Here is a 15,249-nt window from a genome sequence, read left to right as displayed (position 1 = left end):
ACTTGTTGACTGACTGTATGTCCTCCTCTGAGAAGTGTCTGTTCAGGTCCTTGGCCCATTTGTTGATTGGGTTGTTTGTTCTCTTATTGTCTAATTTTTTGAGTTCTTTGTATACTCTGGATATTAGGGCTCTATCTGAAGTGTGAGGAGTAAAGATTTGTTCCCAGGGTGTAGGCTCCCTGTTTACCTCTCTTATTGTTTCTTTTGCTGAGAAAAAACTTTTTAGTTTGATTAAGTCCCATTTGTTGATTCTAGTTATTAACTTTTGTGCTATGGGTGTCCTATTGAGGAATTTGGAGCCCGACCCCACCGACTGTAGATCGTAGCCAACTTTTTATTCTATCAGACGGCGCGTCTCTGATTTGATATCAAGCTCCTTGATCCATTTTGAATTCACTTTTGTGCATGGCGAGAGAAAGGGATTCAGTTTCATTTTGTTGCATATGGATTTCCAGTTTTCCCAGCACCATTTGTTGAAGATGCTATCCTTCCTCCATTGCATGTTTTTAGCCCCTTTATCAAATATAAGAAAGTTGTAGTTTTGTGGATTGGTTTCTGTGTCCTCTATTCTGTACCATTGGTCCACCCGCCTGTTTTGGTACCAGTACCATGCTGTTTTTGTTACTATTGCTCTGTAGTATAGTTTGAAGTCTGGTATCGCTATACCGCCTGATTCACACTTCCTGCTTAGCATTGTTTTTGCTATTCTGGGTCTTTTATTTTTCCATATGAATTTCATGATTGCTTTCTCTATTTCTACAAGAAATGCCGTTGGGATTTTGATTGGCATTGCATTAAACCTATAGAGAACTTTGGGTAATATCGCCATTTTGATGATGTTAGTTCTGCCTATCCATGAACAGGGTATATTTTTCCATCTTCTAAGATCTTCTTCTATTTCTCTCTTTAGGGTTCTGTAGTTTTCATTGTATAAGTCTTTCACCTCTTTTGTTAGGTTGATTCCCAAGTATTTTATTTTTTTTGAAGATATTTTGAATGGAGTGGTTGTCCTCATTTCCATTTCAGAGGATTTGTCACTGATATACAGGAATGCCTTTGATTTATGCGTGTTGATTTTATAACCTGCCACTTTGCTGAATTCATTTATTAGCTCTAATAGTTTCTTTGTAGAGCCTTTTGGGTCTGCTAGGTATAGAATCATATCATCTGCAAATAGTGATAATTTAAGTTCTTCTTTTCCTATTTTTATGCCTTTAATTTCTTTCGTCTGTCTAATTGCTCTGGCCAATGTTTCGAGAACTATGTTGAACAGAAGTGGAGAGAGAGGGCATCCCTGTCTTGTTCCAGATTTTAGAGGGAATGCCTTCAGTTTTTCTCCATTCAGAATAATGCTAGCCTGAGGCTTAGCATAGATTGCTTTTACAATATTGAGGTATGTTCCTGTTATCCCTAGTTTTTCTAGAGTTTTGAACATAAAGGGATGCTGTACTTTCTCGAATGCTTTTTCCGCATCTATCGAGATGATCATATGGTTCTTATTTTTAAGTCTATTGATGTGGTGAATAACATTTATTGATTTCCGTATATTGAACCAGCCTTGCATCCCAGGGATGAATCCTACTTGATCATGGTGTACAATTTTTTTGATATGTTTTTGTATCCGAGTGGCCAGAATTTTATTGAGGATTTTTGCATCTAGATTCATTAGAGATATTGGTCTGTAGTTTTCTTTCTTTGAAGTGTCTTTGTCTGGTTTAGGTATCAGGGTGATGTTGGCCTCATAGAATGAATTTGGAAGTTCTCCCTCTTTTTCTATTTCTTGAAGTAGCTAGAAAAGTATTGGTATTAGTTCTTCTTTAAAGGTTTTGTAAAATTCTGCTGTATACCCATCCGGACCTGGGCTTTTCTTAGTTGGTAGTCTTTTTATGGTTTCTTCTATTTCCTCAATTGATATTGGTCTGTTTAGGTTTTCTATATCCTCCTGACTCAATCTGGGCAGATCATATGACTTAAGAAATTTATCTATGCCTTCACTATCTTCTAATTTGTTGGAGTATAAGGATTCAAAATAGTTTTTGATTATCTTCTGTATTTCTGAAGTGTCTGTTGTGATATTGCCTTTTTCATCCCGTATGCTAGTAATTTGAGTTCTCTCTCTTCTTCTCTTCGCTAGCATGGCTAAGGGTCTGTCGATTTTGTTTATTTTTTCAAAGAACCAACTTTTAGTTTTGTCAATTTTTTCAATTGTTTCTTTTGTTTCAATTTCATTAATTTCAGCTCTGATTTTAATTATTTCTTGCCTTCTACTTCTTTTGCTGTTGTTTTGCTCTTCTTTTTCAAGGATTTTGAGGTGAAGTATGAGATCAGTTATTTGTTGGTTTTTTCTTTTTTTAAGGAATGAACTCCAAGCAATGAATTTTCCTCTTAGAACTGCTTTCAATGTGTCCCATAGATTCCGATATGTTGTGTCTGTGTTTTCATTAATCTCTAAGAATTTTTTAATTTCCTCCTTGATGTCTTCTATAACCCATTGATCATTCAGTAACCTATTGTTCATTCTCCAAGTGATGTATGCTTTTTCCTTCCTTCTTTTATCGTTGATTTTCAGTTTCATTCCATTATGATCAGATAAGATGCATGGTATTATCTCTACTCCTTTATATTGTCTAAGAGTTGCCCTGTGACATAATATATGATCTATTTTAGAGAAGGATCCATGTGCTGCTGAGAAAAAAGTGTAACTGCTTGATGTTGGGTGGTATACTCTATATATGTCAATTAGGTCTAGGTTATTAATAGTGTTATTGAGTTCTATAGTTTCCTTATTCAACTTTTGTTTGGAAGATCTGTCCAGTGGCGAGAGAGGTGTGTTGAAGTCTCCCATGATTATGGTATGGTGGTCTATTAGACTCTTGAACTTGAGAAGAGTTTGTTTGATGAACATAGCTGCACCATTGTTTGGGGCATAAATATTTATGATTGTTATGTCTTGTTGGTGTATGGTTCCCTTAAGCAGTATGTAGTGTCCCTCTTTATCTCTTTTGATTAACTTTGGCTTGAAATCTATTTTATTTGATATGAGTATGGACACTCCTGCTTGTTTCCGAAGTCCATATGAGTGATATGATTTTTCCCAACCTTTCACCTTCAGCCTATGTATGTCTTTTCCTATCAAATGTGTCTCCTGTAGGCAGCATATTGTTGGGTCTTGTTTTGTGATCCATTCTACTAGCCTGTGTCTCTTAATTGGTGAGTTTAAGCCATTAACATTTAGGGTTATTATTGAGATATGGGTTGTTCTTCCAGCCATATTTGTTTATTTATGTTACTAAACATGGTTTGTTTTCCTCTTTGATTATTTCCCCCCCCCTTTACTGTCCTACCTCCCACTGTTGGTTTTCATTGTTATTTTCCATTTCCTCTTCCTGTAATGCTTTGGCGAGGATGTTTTGAAGAGATGGTTTTCTAGCTGCGAATTCTTTAAACTTTTGTTTATCGTGGAAGGTTTTAATTTCATCCTCCATCCTGAAGCTTAATTTCGCTGGATACACAATTCTTGGTTGGAACCCATTTTCTTTCAGTGTTTGAAATATGTTATTCCAGGATCTTCTAGCTTTCAGAGTCTGTGTTGAAAGATCAGCTGTTATCCTGATTGATTTACCCCTAAATGTAATCTGCTTCCTTTCTCTTGTAGCTTTTAAAATTCTCTCCTTATTCTGTATGTTGGGCATCTTCATTATAATGTGTCTAGGTGTGGATCTCTTATGATTTTGCACATTCGGCGTCCTGTAGGCTTCTAGGATTTGGGATTCTGTCTCATTCTTCAAGTCTGGGAAGTTTTCTTGTATTATTTCATTGAATAGACTGCTCATTCCTTTGGTTTGGAGCTCTGTACCTTCCTGTATCCCAATGAGTCTTAAGTTTGGTCTCTTAATGTTATCCCATATTTCTTGGATGTTCTGCTCATGGTTTCTTAACAGTCTTGCTGAGCTGTCTATGTTCTTTTCCAGTTGAAATACTTTGTCTTCATTGTCTGATGTTCTATCTTGTAAGTGTTCTACTCTGCTGGTAGTATTCTCCATTGAGTTTTTAAGTTGGTTTATTGCTTCCTGCATTTCTAGGATTTCTGTTTGTTTGTTTTTTATAACCTCTATCTCCCTGTATAGTTGATCCTTTGCTTCCTGGATTTGTTTGCGTAATTTGTTGTCGAAGTGATCTTTCATTGTCTGATTTTGCTGTTTAATGTCTTCCTTGATACTCCAGATCATCTGAAGCATGTATATCCTGAATTCTTTATCTGACATTCCATCTGCTGCAGCTGTTACCTCTTCTAAAGTTGCGTTGACCTGCATTGCTTGTGGTCCTTTCTTTCCTTGTCTTTTCATACTGCTTGCGTATCTTTCCTGCAGGTGCGGGCGGCGGCTCTGCTCTCTCCTTATTCCAATTGGGGTGTCGTGGCTACCACGCCGGCAGGTCACTGGGCCTGTTCTGGGAGCTGGCGGCGGCTCTGTTCTGCCCCTACTCCGATTGGGGTGACGAGTGTACCACGCCGGCAGGCCACCGGGCCTGATCCGCCAGTCGGTTGCAGGTTTGCCTACCCTGCAGGCGCGGGAGGCGGCTCTACTCTGCCCCTACTCCAAATGGGGTGACGTGTCTGTCGTACCGGCAGGCCACTGGGCCTGTCCCGCTGGTCAGTCGCATATCTGCCCGCCTTTCGGGCACGGGTGGAGTCTCTGCTCTGCCCCTACTCCAATTGGGGTGTCGTGACTACCCCGCCTGCAGGACGCTGGGCCTGTTCCTGGCACGGGCGGCGACTCTGCTCTGCCACTACTCCAATTAGGGTGGTGTTTGTACCACGCCGGCAGGCTCCTGGGCCTGATCCGCCGGTCTGTTGTAGGTCTGCCTACCTTGGAGGCGCGGGCGGCGGATCTGCCCTGCCCCTCCTACCACACCTGCGGACCCCTGGGCCTGATCTGCAGGTTGATCACTGGTCTGCTCACCCTGCGGGCACGGGTGGCGGTTCCGCTCCGCCCCCACTCCAATTGGGGTCACGTGACCACCACACCGGCAGGGCCTGATCTGGGCGTGGCAGAAGGATCTGCTCTGCCCCTACTCCAGTTGGGGTGATGTGTGTACCACACTGGCAGGCCACTGGGCCTGACCCACCAGGCTGTCACAGGTCTGTTTACCTTGCCAGCGCGAACGGCGGCTCTGCCCTGCCCCTCCTACCACGCCCATGTACCACTGGGTCGCGGGTCTGCCCACCTTGCGGGTGCGGGTGGCGGCTCCGCTCCGCCCCCTCTCCAATTGGGGTCACGCGGTCACCACGCTGGTGAGCCGCTGGGCCTGCTCCGGGCGCTGGCGTTGGCCCGGCTCCTCCCCTCTGGCTCGACGACAAATTGAGGAGACTCGGGTGACTGTGCCTCACCCCCCCTACCAGGAGACCAACTGCTTATGTCACCACTGGTATTGATGAAGTTCTCTCCTCCGCCGCTTTCTGCTGACATCAGATCTCTGCCATGTTGGTATCCTATGCGAATGGCAGCATTTCGTTCCCCTTGCCAGGCAACCAAAGCAACGGGTGAGTCCTGACCGGCCCTCAGCAGGACCCGGACCGAGAAGCAGTTTCCGCGGCTCCTAGCCCCGGGCCAGGGAAGTTCCGGGAGCCGGAACTCGGCCGCTCCGTGCTCTGTGTAAGCTCCTATAAGTGTAAGCTCCAAGAAGCAGTCTCCGCGGGCTCAGTTCCGGGAGCCGGAATTCGGCTGCTTAGTGCTTGGTGTATGCTCTGATAGGCGCAGGGTCCAAGAAGCAGCCTCCGCAGCCCTGGGCCAGGGCGGTTCCAGGACGGTTCCGGGAGCCGGAACTCGGCCGCCCCGCGCTCGGTGTTCGCTCCGATAGGATCAGGTTCTAAGAAGCACCCAGGCGCTGAACCCTAGCAATCTGTCTGCAAGCCGCAGGCGAATTGCAGCCTGAAATTACCTGATCTATGGCTGAATGAGCTGCGGTCAGTCAAAAACAGGGAAGGTGACGTCAGTTTACCAACATGGTGGCTTCTGGCCTCCTCTGTGGTCTGACCGGTGTGGAGAACCGAGATGGACCGCTTCCTTCCCCCGTCTCAAACCCAGAATTCAGCCCTGAGTACGGTGCTTGCGCGGCTGGCAGAAACTGCAGCGCTGTAACCCTGCGTCTCTATCCCAGCGCGCTCTGCAGACTCTAGCCGCGGGGCGATTTGCTGAATAAGCAGTGTTACCCTCCGTGCGACAAACCTCTCGCGTTTGAGTCCCCGTAGCCGATCCTCGTGCGATGGAAATCCTTCCTCCAGGTTCCGGAGCACCCCACTATTGCTGGAAATTCCTAACAAGATATCCTTTAGCCGTCCTGACTTGTCATACTCCCACACAGTGAAGCAGCACACGGGGGCAATGCACTCCCCTCGCCGCCATCTTCCTTCTCCCTGAATCTTATTATTAGAAAGTTTTCACTCTCAGTTGATTTTTCTTGGGATTTCCTCATACACAAGCATCTCATTTAAAAAAAACAAACATTGTCTTTCTTTCTTTCAAACTTCTCTTAACATTTTGTTGTCTGTGTCAGTATCTCCAAAACATTAAATACTACCAATAAGAGTGGACATAACAAGACTGTTTCTATAGTTCTTCCATTAAACAGAATGTAAAGAAAAATATGCAATTAATTCAGGCAAAACATATACTTCAAAAACAAGCTCCAAAAAATTTAAATATTTCTTAAAGTATTTCAATATTTTTTGACATATGGCTCAAAAATCTACAATCCAAATGAAACAGTTGAAATTTAAAAAACTATTCTTACATTGAAAGTTGACAAGGATCAAAAGAAATGATTCAAAAACTGAAAAATAAAAGTAATTTACCTTCCCATTTTTTGGCTGCCAAGCAAGTCTGCAGATGGATTTTGCATTTATCATATCGTTGCATTTTTGTAGGAGTGGCCAACTAATAGCACATGTCTGAGTTTAGAAAAAAGAAAATTTATTTCCCCAAAATATATGCAGAACTGAGTATAACTAATAGGTGGCTTCTTCAAATTGATATATATTTCAAAAAACAAAGCAACTTAATGAACTTTAATTCAATTATAATGCCCCATTAACCTATACTGTTTTAAGATCTTCAGAGGTATGAAGAGTACAAATTTTTTAAATTAGTATTTTCTATGTCTAATGAGTAAATAACATACTGAATGAATAAACACACATACACAAGTCCTCAGTATGCTAAAATCTTAATGTGTCTCAAAGAATAAATAAAATTTGAAATGTCTACCCTAAAATATCAAGGTGTTAAAGTCAGACCAATGGGAAGAAACTAAGGCATACCTATTGGGAATATTTTTCCCATTAGCCATATGTTATTTCTAGAAATGTCAAGTCCACTTTGATTGTTTAAGGAAAACTTAACTGTTCCTTCTGCCAATTTGGAAAGCATTTTTCATAAGGCCTTTAAAGCCTTTATCAGGCTACGTTGGAATAAGTTGTACATGTGACTCTTCAAATCAAGCATAGCCCATGCATTATTTATTTTTGTCTCCCCAACTTCTAATACTAGGCGCAACACATGGTATTATCTATAAAAATATGATGATTAAATCTTTTTTATTTACAAAGCTTTAAAGTGAAATATAAACTGTAATTCCCCTTGTGATTGACAACAAAACAATAAATCTTTAACATATATATTCATTTTACATTAGAATATTCTGAAACTTGATCACAAAAACAATACTTAATGCTACTTAAAGAAACAACTACAGGAGCTGGGGTTGTGGTAGAACACTTGCCTAGCCCATGAGAGGCACTGGGTTCAATCCTCAGCACCACATAAAAACAAACAAACAAACAAATAAATAAAGGTACTGTGTCCATTAAAAAACAAACAAATAAACAAACAGTCGAGCCGGGGTTGTGGCTCAGTGGTAGGGCACTTGCCTAGCATGTGTGAGGCACTGGGTTTGAATCTCAGCATCACATATTAAGTAAATAAAAGGTCCATAGGCAACCAAAAGAAAATTTTTTTAAAAAGAAATAACTACAGTTGGCTGTGGTGGTACATGCCTCTAATCCAGCAACTTAAGAGGCTATAAATTTGAGGTCTCAACAACTTAGCATGACCCTGCCTCAAAACGTTGGGGCAGGAGACAAACAATAAAGAAAAATAACTACTAATTTGGCCCAACAATACAATATGTAATACCCACATTATAGAAATGGTCCAAAAGTTTTAAATTCAAATTGATGAGTTTACCTGATCTGAAATTTCCCAAACTCTGACAGATCCATCACAACTAGCTGATGCCTGCAAGGATAAACAAGATTTCTTGTTGTAGCCAGAATATTACATGAAACTGATTCAACTCATTCACTCAAATGACTTTTTTGCCAACTGGGTGAAATTTTCCACTAATTTTAAACACATTCAAGAAAGCCACAAAAAGAGAGGAAGGAAAATTAATTACCAGGAAGACACCCTTAGGGTCAAAAGAAAGACTTAAGACAGGGGCATCATGTCCTCGAAATGTCTTCTGTTGGCTGCTATCCATCACATCCACAATTTTGATGAGAAAATCACTATACACAACAGAATAATGCACATGAGTAAATGCCAATACAAACCCTCTCCTAAAAGTTATACTCAAATATTTCAAAATCACAAGAGTGAATGCTGTATTTTCTGTACTGCAACTTGCAAAATCTGACAGCCAAATATAATTTACCTTTTAGTTTTGCTCTATAAAGATATCAAGATTTGGGGCTGGGGATGTGGCTCAAGCAGTAGCGCGCTCGCCTGGCATGCGTGGGGCGCTGGGTTTGATCCTTAGCACAACATAAAAATAAAAAATAAAGATGTTGTGCCCACCGAAAACTAAAAAACAAATATTAAAAAATTCTCTCTCAAAAAAAAAAAGATATCAAGATTTCCCATTATGTTAAAATACAAACACTTCCTAAATGGCTCCTTTGTTACATCCTAAGTTTTCATTATTTGCTAATAACAGCCACATGCATTTTAGAAGGTACGATACCTTTACTAAATCTCACAAGTGTAACAATTACATGTTTTCCCTGTGACAAATAAACTTCAAGAGATCTACAGAATTCTGGTTAAAACAGTCCCATTTATACCTAAAATAATTTTTTAAAATTTGTTTCAAGCTATCTCCTTTCTCTAGTCTTTTGCACCATTTACTCAATAGGCTATCTGCAAAGCAATATATGTCAATTCACAAAATACTACAAGTTTGTCTTCAAAAACCTCCACTAAACAGAAGACTTGCACATAAAAGTAAAATAACAATAAAAAACAATAAGCTAACAGGGTCCTGGAAATATCAGCCTAAAACAAATGAGGCTTTTCTTCTAACATTATTTCCTTTCTCTGATGTCAAAGAGTCTTACCTTGATCCAGCAGCAATTTTAGTGCCATCCTCATTAAAGACCACATGATTTGCATTTGTAGTGAAGCGAGTCAATATACCATCTGGAACTCCTTCAGGAAATGTGTGAACTTGAACAGTATTATTAGAAACTGCAGTGACCAATTTTCCATTCTGAAAAAAAAATAAAGGTAAGAAACACCGACATAACAAATTCAAATCAGTTGGGAATGTCTTCATAGATAAAAATCCTGTGAAAGGCAAAAACTTAATAATTATAGTTTACATCAAGAGAAAAATTACCACTCAATGTTCAACTTCCCTGAAATGTATATTAGTAAATTTTGTATTCTGTAAGAAACATTTCAGTAGTATTTTTATGGACCCCAAATGTCATAAAAAAGAAGGAGACTCCAGAACTTTTTGGAAAATACACAATTTCAATGAGGAAAGAGCACATCAGAAGGCACAGCCACAATGGCCACTATAGAGGTGCCCTATGTTTCCATAATAAATTCATTGTATCTTTCTGGAGTGGGATAAAATCTAAATGCTGAATCCATCGGAGAGATTAGAATGATGTGTCTACAAGTCAGAGAACACCAAGGACTATCACAATCTTCGGAACAGAAGACAAGCATGGAATGGATACTCCCTTGGAGCCTGGGAAGAACCAAGCCTACTGACATGACACCTTGATTTCAGTCATCTTGCTTCCAGAACTGTTGGGCAATAATGTCCTAATGTTTTAAGACAGTAAGTTTGTGGCAATTTGTTACAACGCACTACAAACTAATACAAAAGTTCTTACTTTTTTCTTCCTTACAGTCTTTTTCATACACAAAAGCAACACATGCTTACTATAGGAGAAAAAAATAGGAAGGTGACATGAGGAAAGAACGAGTTTCCTTACTCTTTTAAAGTAACTGCCACTAACATCCTGGTGTTTTTAGTATTTTTCTATACTCATGAAAATACAGTAATAATAATATATGTGTGTATATATGTGTGCATATACATATAATTTTAGCAAACAACACTATACTATAAAATGTTCTGCAACTTTCTCATTTTCAACTTCTGGCAAAATCTTTTTCAGATGGGGGCATATAAAACTATATCTTTTCTTTCTTTAGTGGTTGCACTATATTCCATTGTATAGCTTTATCAAATGTATTAACCAACTTCTTGATTAATGGAAATATTAATTTTTTATCTGTTGCTATTTTGAAAGTTGATATTTCAAAAATAACAAGTGTTTTTTACTAATCCTTGTCCACATAAAGTATATATTTTCCTAGAAAACTAATCAGAAATGACTGTGAATATTTTAATTTTAATATAGTATCAATTTAAGTATTCTAATTTTGATACAGTGTTATCAATTTCTGTTTTTAAAAAGTGTCTTATTGCCAGCTCCCTGGCTCATGACTGTAATCCCAGTAGCTAGGGAGATTTAGGCAGGAGGATTGCAAATTCAAAGCCAGGTTTGGCAACCTGAGCAACTCAGTGAGGTCCTGTCTCAAAATAAAAAATAAACCTATAATCCCAATGGCTTGAGAGGCTGAGGAAAGAGGATTGCAAGTTCAAAGCCAGCCTCAGCAACTCAGTAAGGCCCTAAACAATTTAGTGAAACCCTGTCCCTAAATAAAACATGAAAAAGGGCCCAATGGTTAAGTGCCCCTGAGTTCAATTCCCAATACCAAACAAACCAACTAACTGGCTGGGGGGTTGAGTACCCAAGGGTTCAATCTCCAGTACCAAAAAAAAAAAAAAAAAAAAAAAAGCCAGTCCTGATGGCACATGCCTGTAATCCCAATGACTTAGGATACTGAGACGGCATCAACCCAAGTTCAACATCAGCCTTTCAGCAACTTAATGAAAACCTGTTTGTATGGGGATACAAAGAGGGCATGGGAGGTACCAGAGATTGTAGCTCAAGGGTAAAACATTCCCAGATTCTATCACCTTTAAAAGTACTGCAAAAATTTTTAAAATTGAACAATTAAAGTTTTTTACTTATATTTCCAGAAACTAAATATAGTCATACTTCTTTAAGCCTTCACTGTTACTGGGGATTAGCAATATATTTTATCCTTGCCAATCTTTTCTTTTTTGGGGGCACCAGATATTGAATCCAGAGGGACTTAAACACTAAGCCTCATCCCTAACACTTTTTATTTCAGTTTTTTATTTGGAGATATGGTCTCACTAAGCTGCTTAGGGCCTCACTAAGTTTCTGAGGTTGGCTTTGAGCTTGTGATACTGCTGCCTCAGCCTCCCAAATTGCTGGTATTACAGGCATGCACCACCATGCCCAGCTTCCTTGCTGATCTTATAGGCGGGGGAAAAACCTGACTGTTTAATTTGCACTTCTTTGCTTATTAATGACAGCTCATATTTAATGTACATTGGTCATTTATATTTATTCTTATGGAATGTATCTTCTATTATATATGACCTATTAAAAAGAATATATAAAATGTCTTAAGACCATCTCCTCTACTTTAATGAGCCTGAGTTTGGAAAGATATTTTTCTTTTACCCAAACACAATACACCCAAATTAAAATTCATCACAATAAAAATTTTAGTGGTTTTTAGATTCTTAATTTTCTGAAAACATGTCTTCACTCTCTTAGTAATCTATATCACATTCTCTTATTTATCTCACACAAGACATTGGAAACATGTGAAATGTGCATATATTGAAAGTTAGTGAAACATTACTATTTTCTTTAATAACTTCTTAAGTTATCTGAGTTAGTGTCTGAATCCATTTTGTGCTGCTATAACAATATCACAGACTGGTAATTTATAATGAACAGAAATTCACTGGCTCATAATTTTGGAAGCTGAGAAGTCCAAAATCAAGAGATTTGCATCTAGTCAAATTATATTATTACACTGTGTGCATGTATGAACATGTAACAAATCCCATCATTATGTACAACCATAGTGCACTAATAAAAAATGTGGGAAAAAAAAAGGGAGATTCGCATTCAGTGAGTGCCTTCTTGATGTGTCATCCCATGACAGAAGAGCAAAGAGAGAGCAAGTTAAGAGGACTCAACTCACCTTTTAAAATTAACTCAGTTCTGCAATGACAAATTCACTCCCACAGTAATAGTATTGAACTATTCATGAGGGCAGAGTCCTTGTATCCTAATCATCTTTCATTAGGCCCCACAACCAACTAATGTGGTGTTGGGGAGTAAGTTTGCAACATAAGCTTTCTGAGGGACAATCAAATCATAGCAGTAAGCCAAAAATCCCATTGATGTTCCTCTCAAATAATAAAAGGGAACACTTTAACTTTTCTTAAAAGCGCAATTCTCTTGTAAATATCTTAATTTGTTCATCATTAATACCCATTAATCACCTTCAAAAAACCATTCCCATTTTACCCTTAAAATTTTGGGGCATTTTGTGGCATTATTATGCATCTTTAAACATAACTTCATAAGAGAAAAAAACAAAAAGGTTCATCAGAGAAAAAAACAAAAAGGTTCATCTACATTTAAAACTTCTATAAAAAAGATTTTCACTCAAGCAGAACTATCACATGCCAGTATCATTCACATCAGTTGATGTGACTGTTTACTACCTTCAAAGCACATGAATATGCCTTTTCTCCAACATTAATGGACTTAGGATCATCATCATCCAAGTCTTCCCAAATTCTCACATCACCATCACTTCCACAAGTCACAATACAACTGTAAAGGAAACACATAGTAAAAAGTCACCCAGTTTCAGGCATATTAATTTTTTTTAATGGTACCTTTCTATGTAATTTAAATAAAATTAAGGTATTAGCCAATATTTCCCCCCATTTTATACAAACAAACCTCAATAATAAACATTGATAACTTCCCATTCTATAAAAGGAAGGTGAGTTTAATATTCTCCACAGTTCTTCCTTGGCATAAAATTATTCCTTTTGCCATAACATTAAAAAAAAAAAAAAAAAAAAAAAAAAAGATGAGTGTACAATCTCTGCAACAACAGGGACCATTTATCTTGTTCATTATTGTATCTCCAGCACCAAGCAGTCTCTGACACAAAAAATCTTTAATAATAAATGTTTACTGAATGAATAAATGGATTAATATATGAGTTGTTATCCAAAGGTGATTATCCCAATGGCTACCTGTATCTTGTTTTTTGTTTGTCTTTGCAGTGCTGGAAATGGAATTTGGGGTTTTACACATGCTAGGCAAGCACTACACAGCTGAAGTACACCCCTGCCTCATAAGTCATTTTAAATCTCTAATCTTCCCAGTGCTTTTATTTTTCCAATGTATGTCCTACCTGGAAATACAAAAAGTAAACAAAATTAAAGTAGATATAATTTTGATTATAAAATTAATATGTGGCAAAAAAAGAAGCCATATAAAAAACTGCAAATTTCAGAAGATCAATTCCTACAGAAAAATGGTGTTGAGGAGTCTAATATCACGTGATTTAGGCAAGTAATAAATTTTCTGTTCTTTTTCCCAGAGAGAGAGACAGAGAAGAGGCAATTATATTGGAAAGTCAAAAGGACAAGTAGGTTACCCAAAAGGGAGTGCTCCTGTATATCCTGTCTGCCCCTTATTTTTTACTCAATGAAACAACCTGGAAAACACTCCACATATGCAAAAATCTTAACTTTCAATGGTGTAGATAGACCAAAGTTGGAACTAATCAAATGATGGACATTCAGGCTATTTCTGAACTTCATTTCTTAACAATATTCCTGTATTGAATAGCTCTGGGAATCTATTTTATATTCTTTTTTTTTTTTTTTAATTTTAATATTTATTTATTTTTTTAGTTTTCGGCAGACACAACATCTTTGTTTGTATGTGGTGCTGAGGATCGAACCCGGGCCGCACACATGTCAGGCGAGCGCGCTACCGCTTGAGCCACCTCCCCAGCCCCACTATTTTATATTCTTGCAAATGTACATTCAATGTTCAGTCCTGCAAGAAATATTGCTTTATCAATGGCTATTTTTTTCATAATTTCAAATAATAAAGCCCAATTCACTGGGGGAAAAAAAGGAGGATGTTAAACCAAAAAGAAGTGCGGACTACTGAATTTGGCAAGCTAGCAATATCAAGTGATCTGACAAAATTCACAATGTGAGATGCTGAGAAAATGAAAATATGGGCAAGAATACGGGCTAGCATCTTTCCAACTCCTTTGGAAATAAGATTTTAATTTTTCTCATGGACTAAAAAGTAAAGTCCTAATATCTACACCTAAAAACGTTCTTGGGGCTGGGGATTTGGCTCAAGCTGTAGCGCGCTTGCCTGGCATGCGTGCGGCCTGGGTTCGATCCTTAGCACCACATACAAACAAAGATGTTGTGTCCGCCAAAAACTGAAAAATAAATATTGAAATTAAAAAAAATAATAAAAAAATAAAAACGTTCTTTTTCTCCAAGAAGCTTACCTTCCAGTATCATCAAAACAGACGTCTGTGTGTCCTTCGGTATGTCCATATCTCATCGGCTTCTGTGTTGCAGGCATGTTTTCTTTTCCCTACCCGAAAATGTCTTATAACGATGGTCTATTTTCAAGGCGAGGAAAGCGGGGAGTGGGAGGGAGAAAGAAAGGTTAGTCTCCTCCCGAGCACGCTCTCCACAGCCCGGATTCCTCCACCCAAGCGACGCCAGTGGGTGCAGCAGAAGGTCTGTCACACAACAAGCCGGGAAGGGGACACGCTTCTCCGCTGGCGCTAGCAAGGCGGGCGAGGACTCACTGTGGCGAAGGAGGCTCCGCGCCTGAACCGAGAAAACCCAGCGCCCGCGCAGACCGGCTTCCCGCGCTCTGGCGCGCTCCGCACGCTGCGCCTGCGCGGCCCGCCCACGCCCAGCGCAGGTCTCGAC

At 39.1% G+C, this 15,249-nt stretch overlaps 1 protein-coding gene across 5 annotated transcripts in view; it reads right to left on the bottom strand.

Moving 5' to 3' along the window:
- Wdhd1 (WD repeat and HMG-box DNA binding protein 1) overlaps positions 1 to 15,218 on the bottom strand; it is a 66,900-nt gene extending 51,682 nt beyond the window's left edge. For 2 of the 5 annotated variants that reach the window (XM_046461869.2, XM_046461871.2), the window contains exons 1-6: positions 14,814 to 15,210; positions 12,979 to 13,090; positions 9,395 to 9,546; positions 8,455 to 8,566; positions 8,244 to 8,294; positions 6,854 to 6,949 (exon numbers count right to left, since the gene is read on the bottom strand). In XM_046461869.2, coding sequence (XP_046317825.1) covers positions 6,854 to 6,949; positions 8,244 to 8,294; positions 8,455 to 8,566; positions 9,395 to 9,546; positions 12,979 to 13,090; positions 14,814 to 14,890 — 600 coding nt within the window. In that variant the 5' untranslated portion in view covers positions 14,891 to 15,210. Of the gene's footprint in view, positions 1 to 6,853; positions 6,950 to 8,243; positions 8,295 to 8,454; positions 8,567 to 9,394; positions 9,547 to 12,978; positions 13,091 to 14,813 lie in introns of all 5 variants that reach the window. The other 3 variants (XM_046461870.2, XR_009228379.1, XM_046461872.2) reach the window with 3 other exon arrangements.
- Between the last annotated feature and the right edge of the window lie 31 nt (positions 15,219 to 15,249).

This window comes from Marmota monax, unplaced genomic scaffold (assembly GCF_021218885.2).
Source record: "Marmota monax isolate L192 unplaced genomic scaffold, Marmota_monax_Labrador192_F-V1.1 WCK01_AAM20220418_F8-fsc00001, whole genome shotgun sequence".
Taxonomy (NCBI): domain Eukaryota; kingdom Metazoa; phylum Chordata; class Mammalia; order Rodentia; family Sciuridae; genus Marmota; species Marmota monax.
Note: the sequence above shows the minus strand (reverse complement) of the source record. Positions and strands in the feature narration are given on the sequence as shown.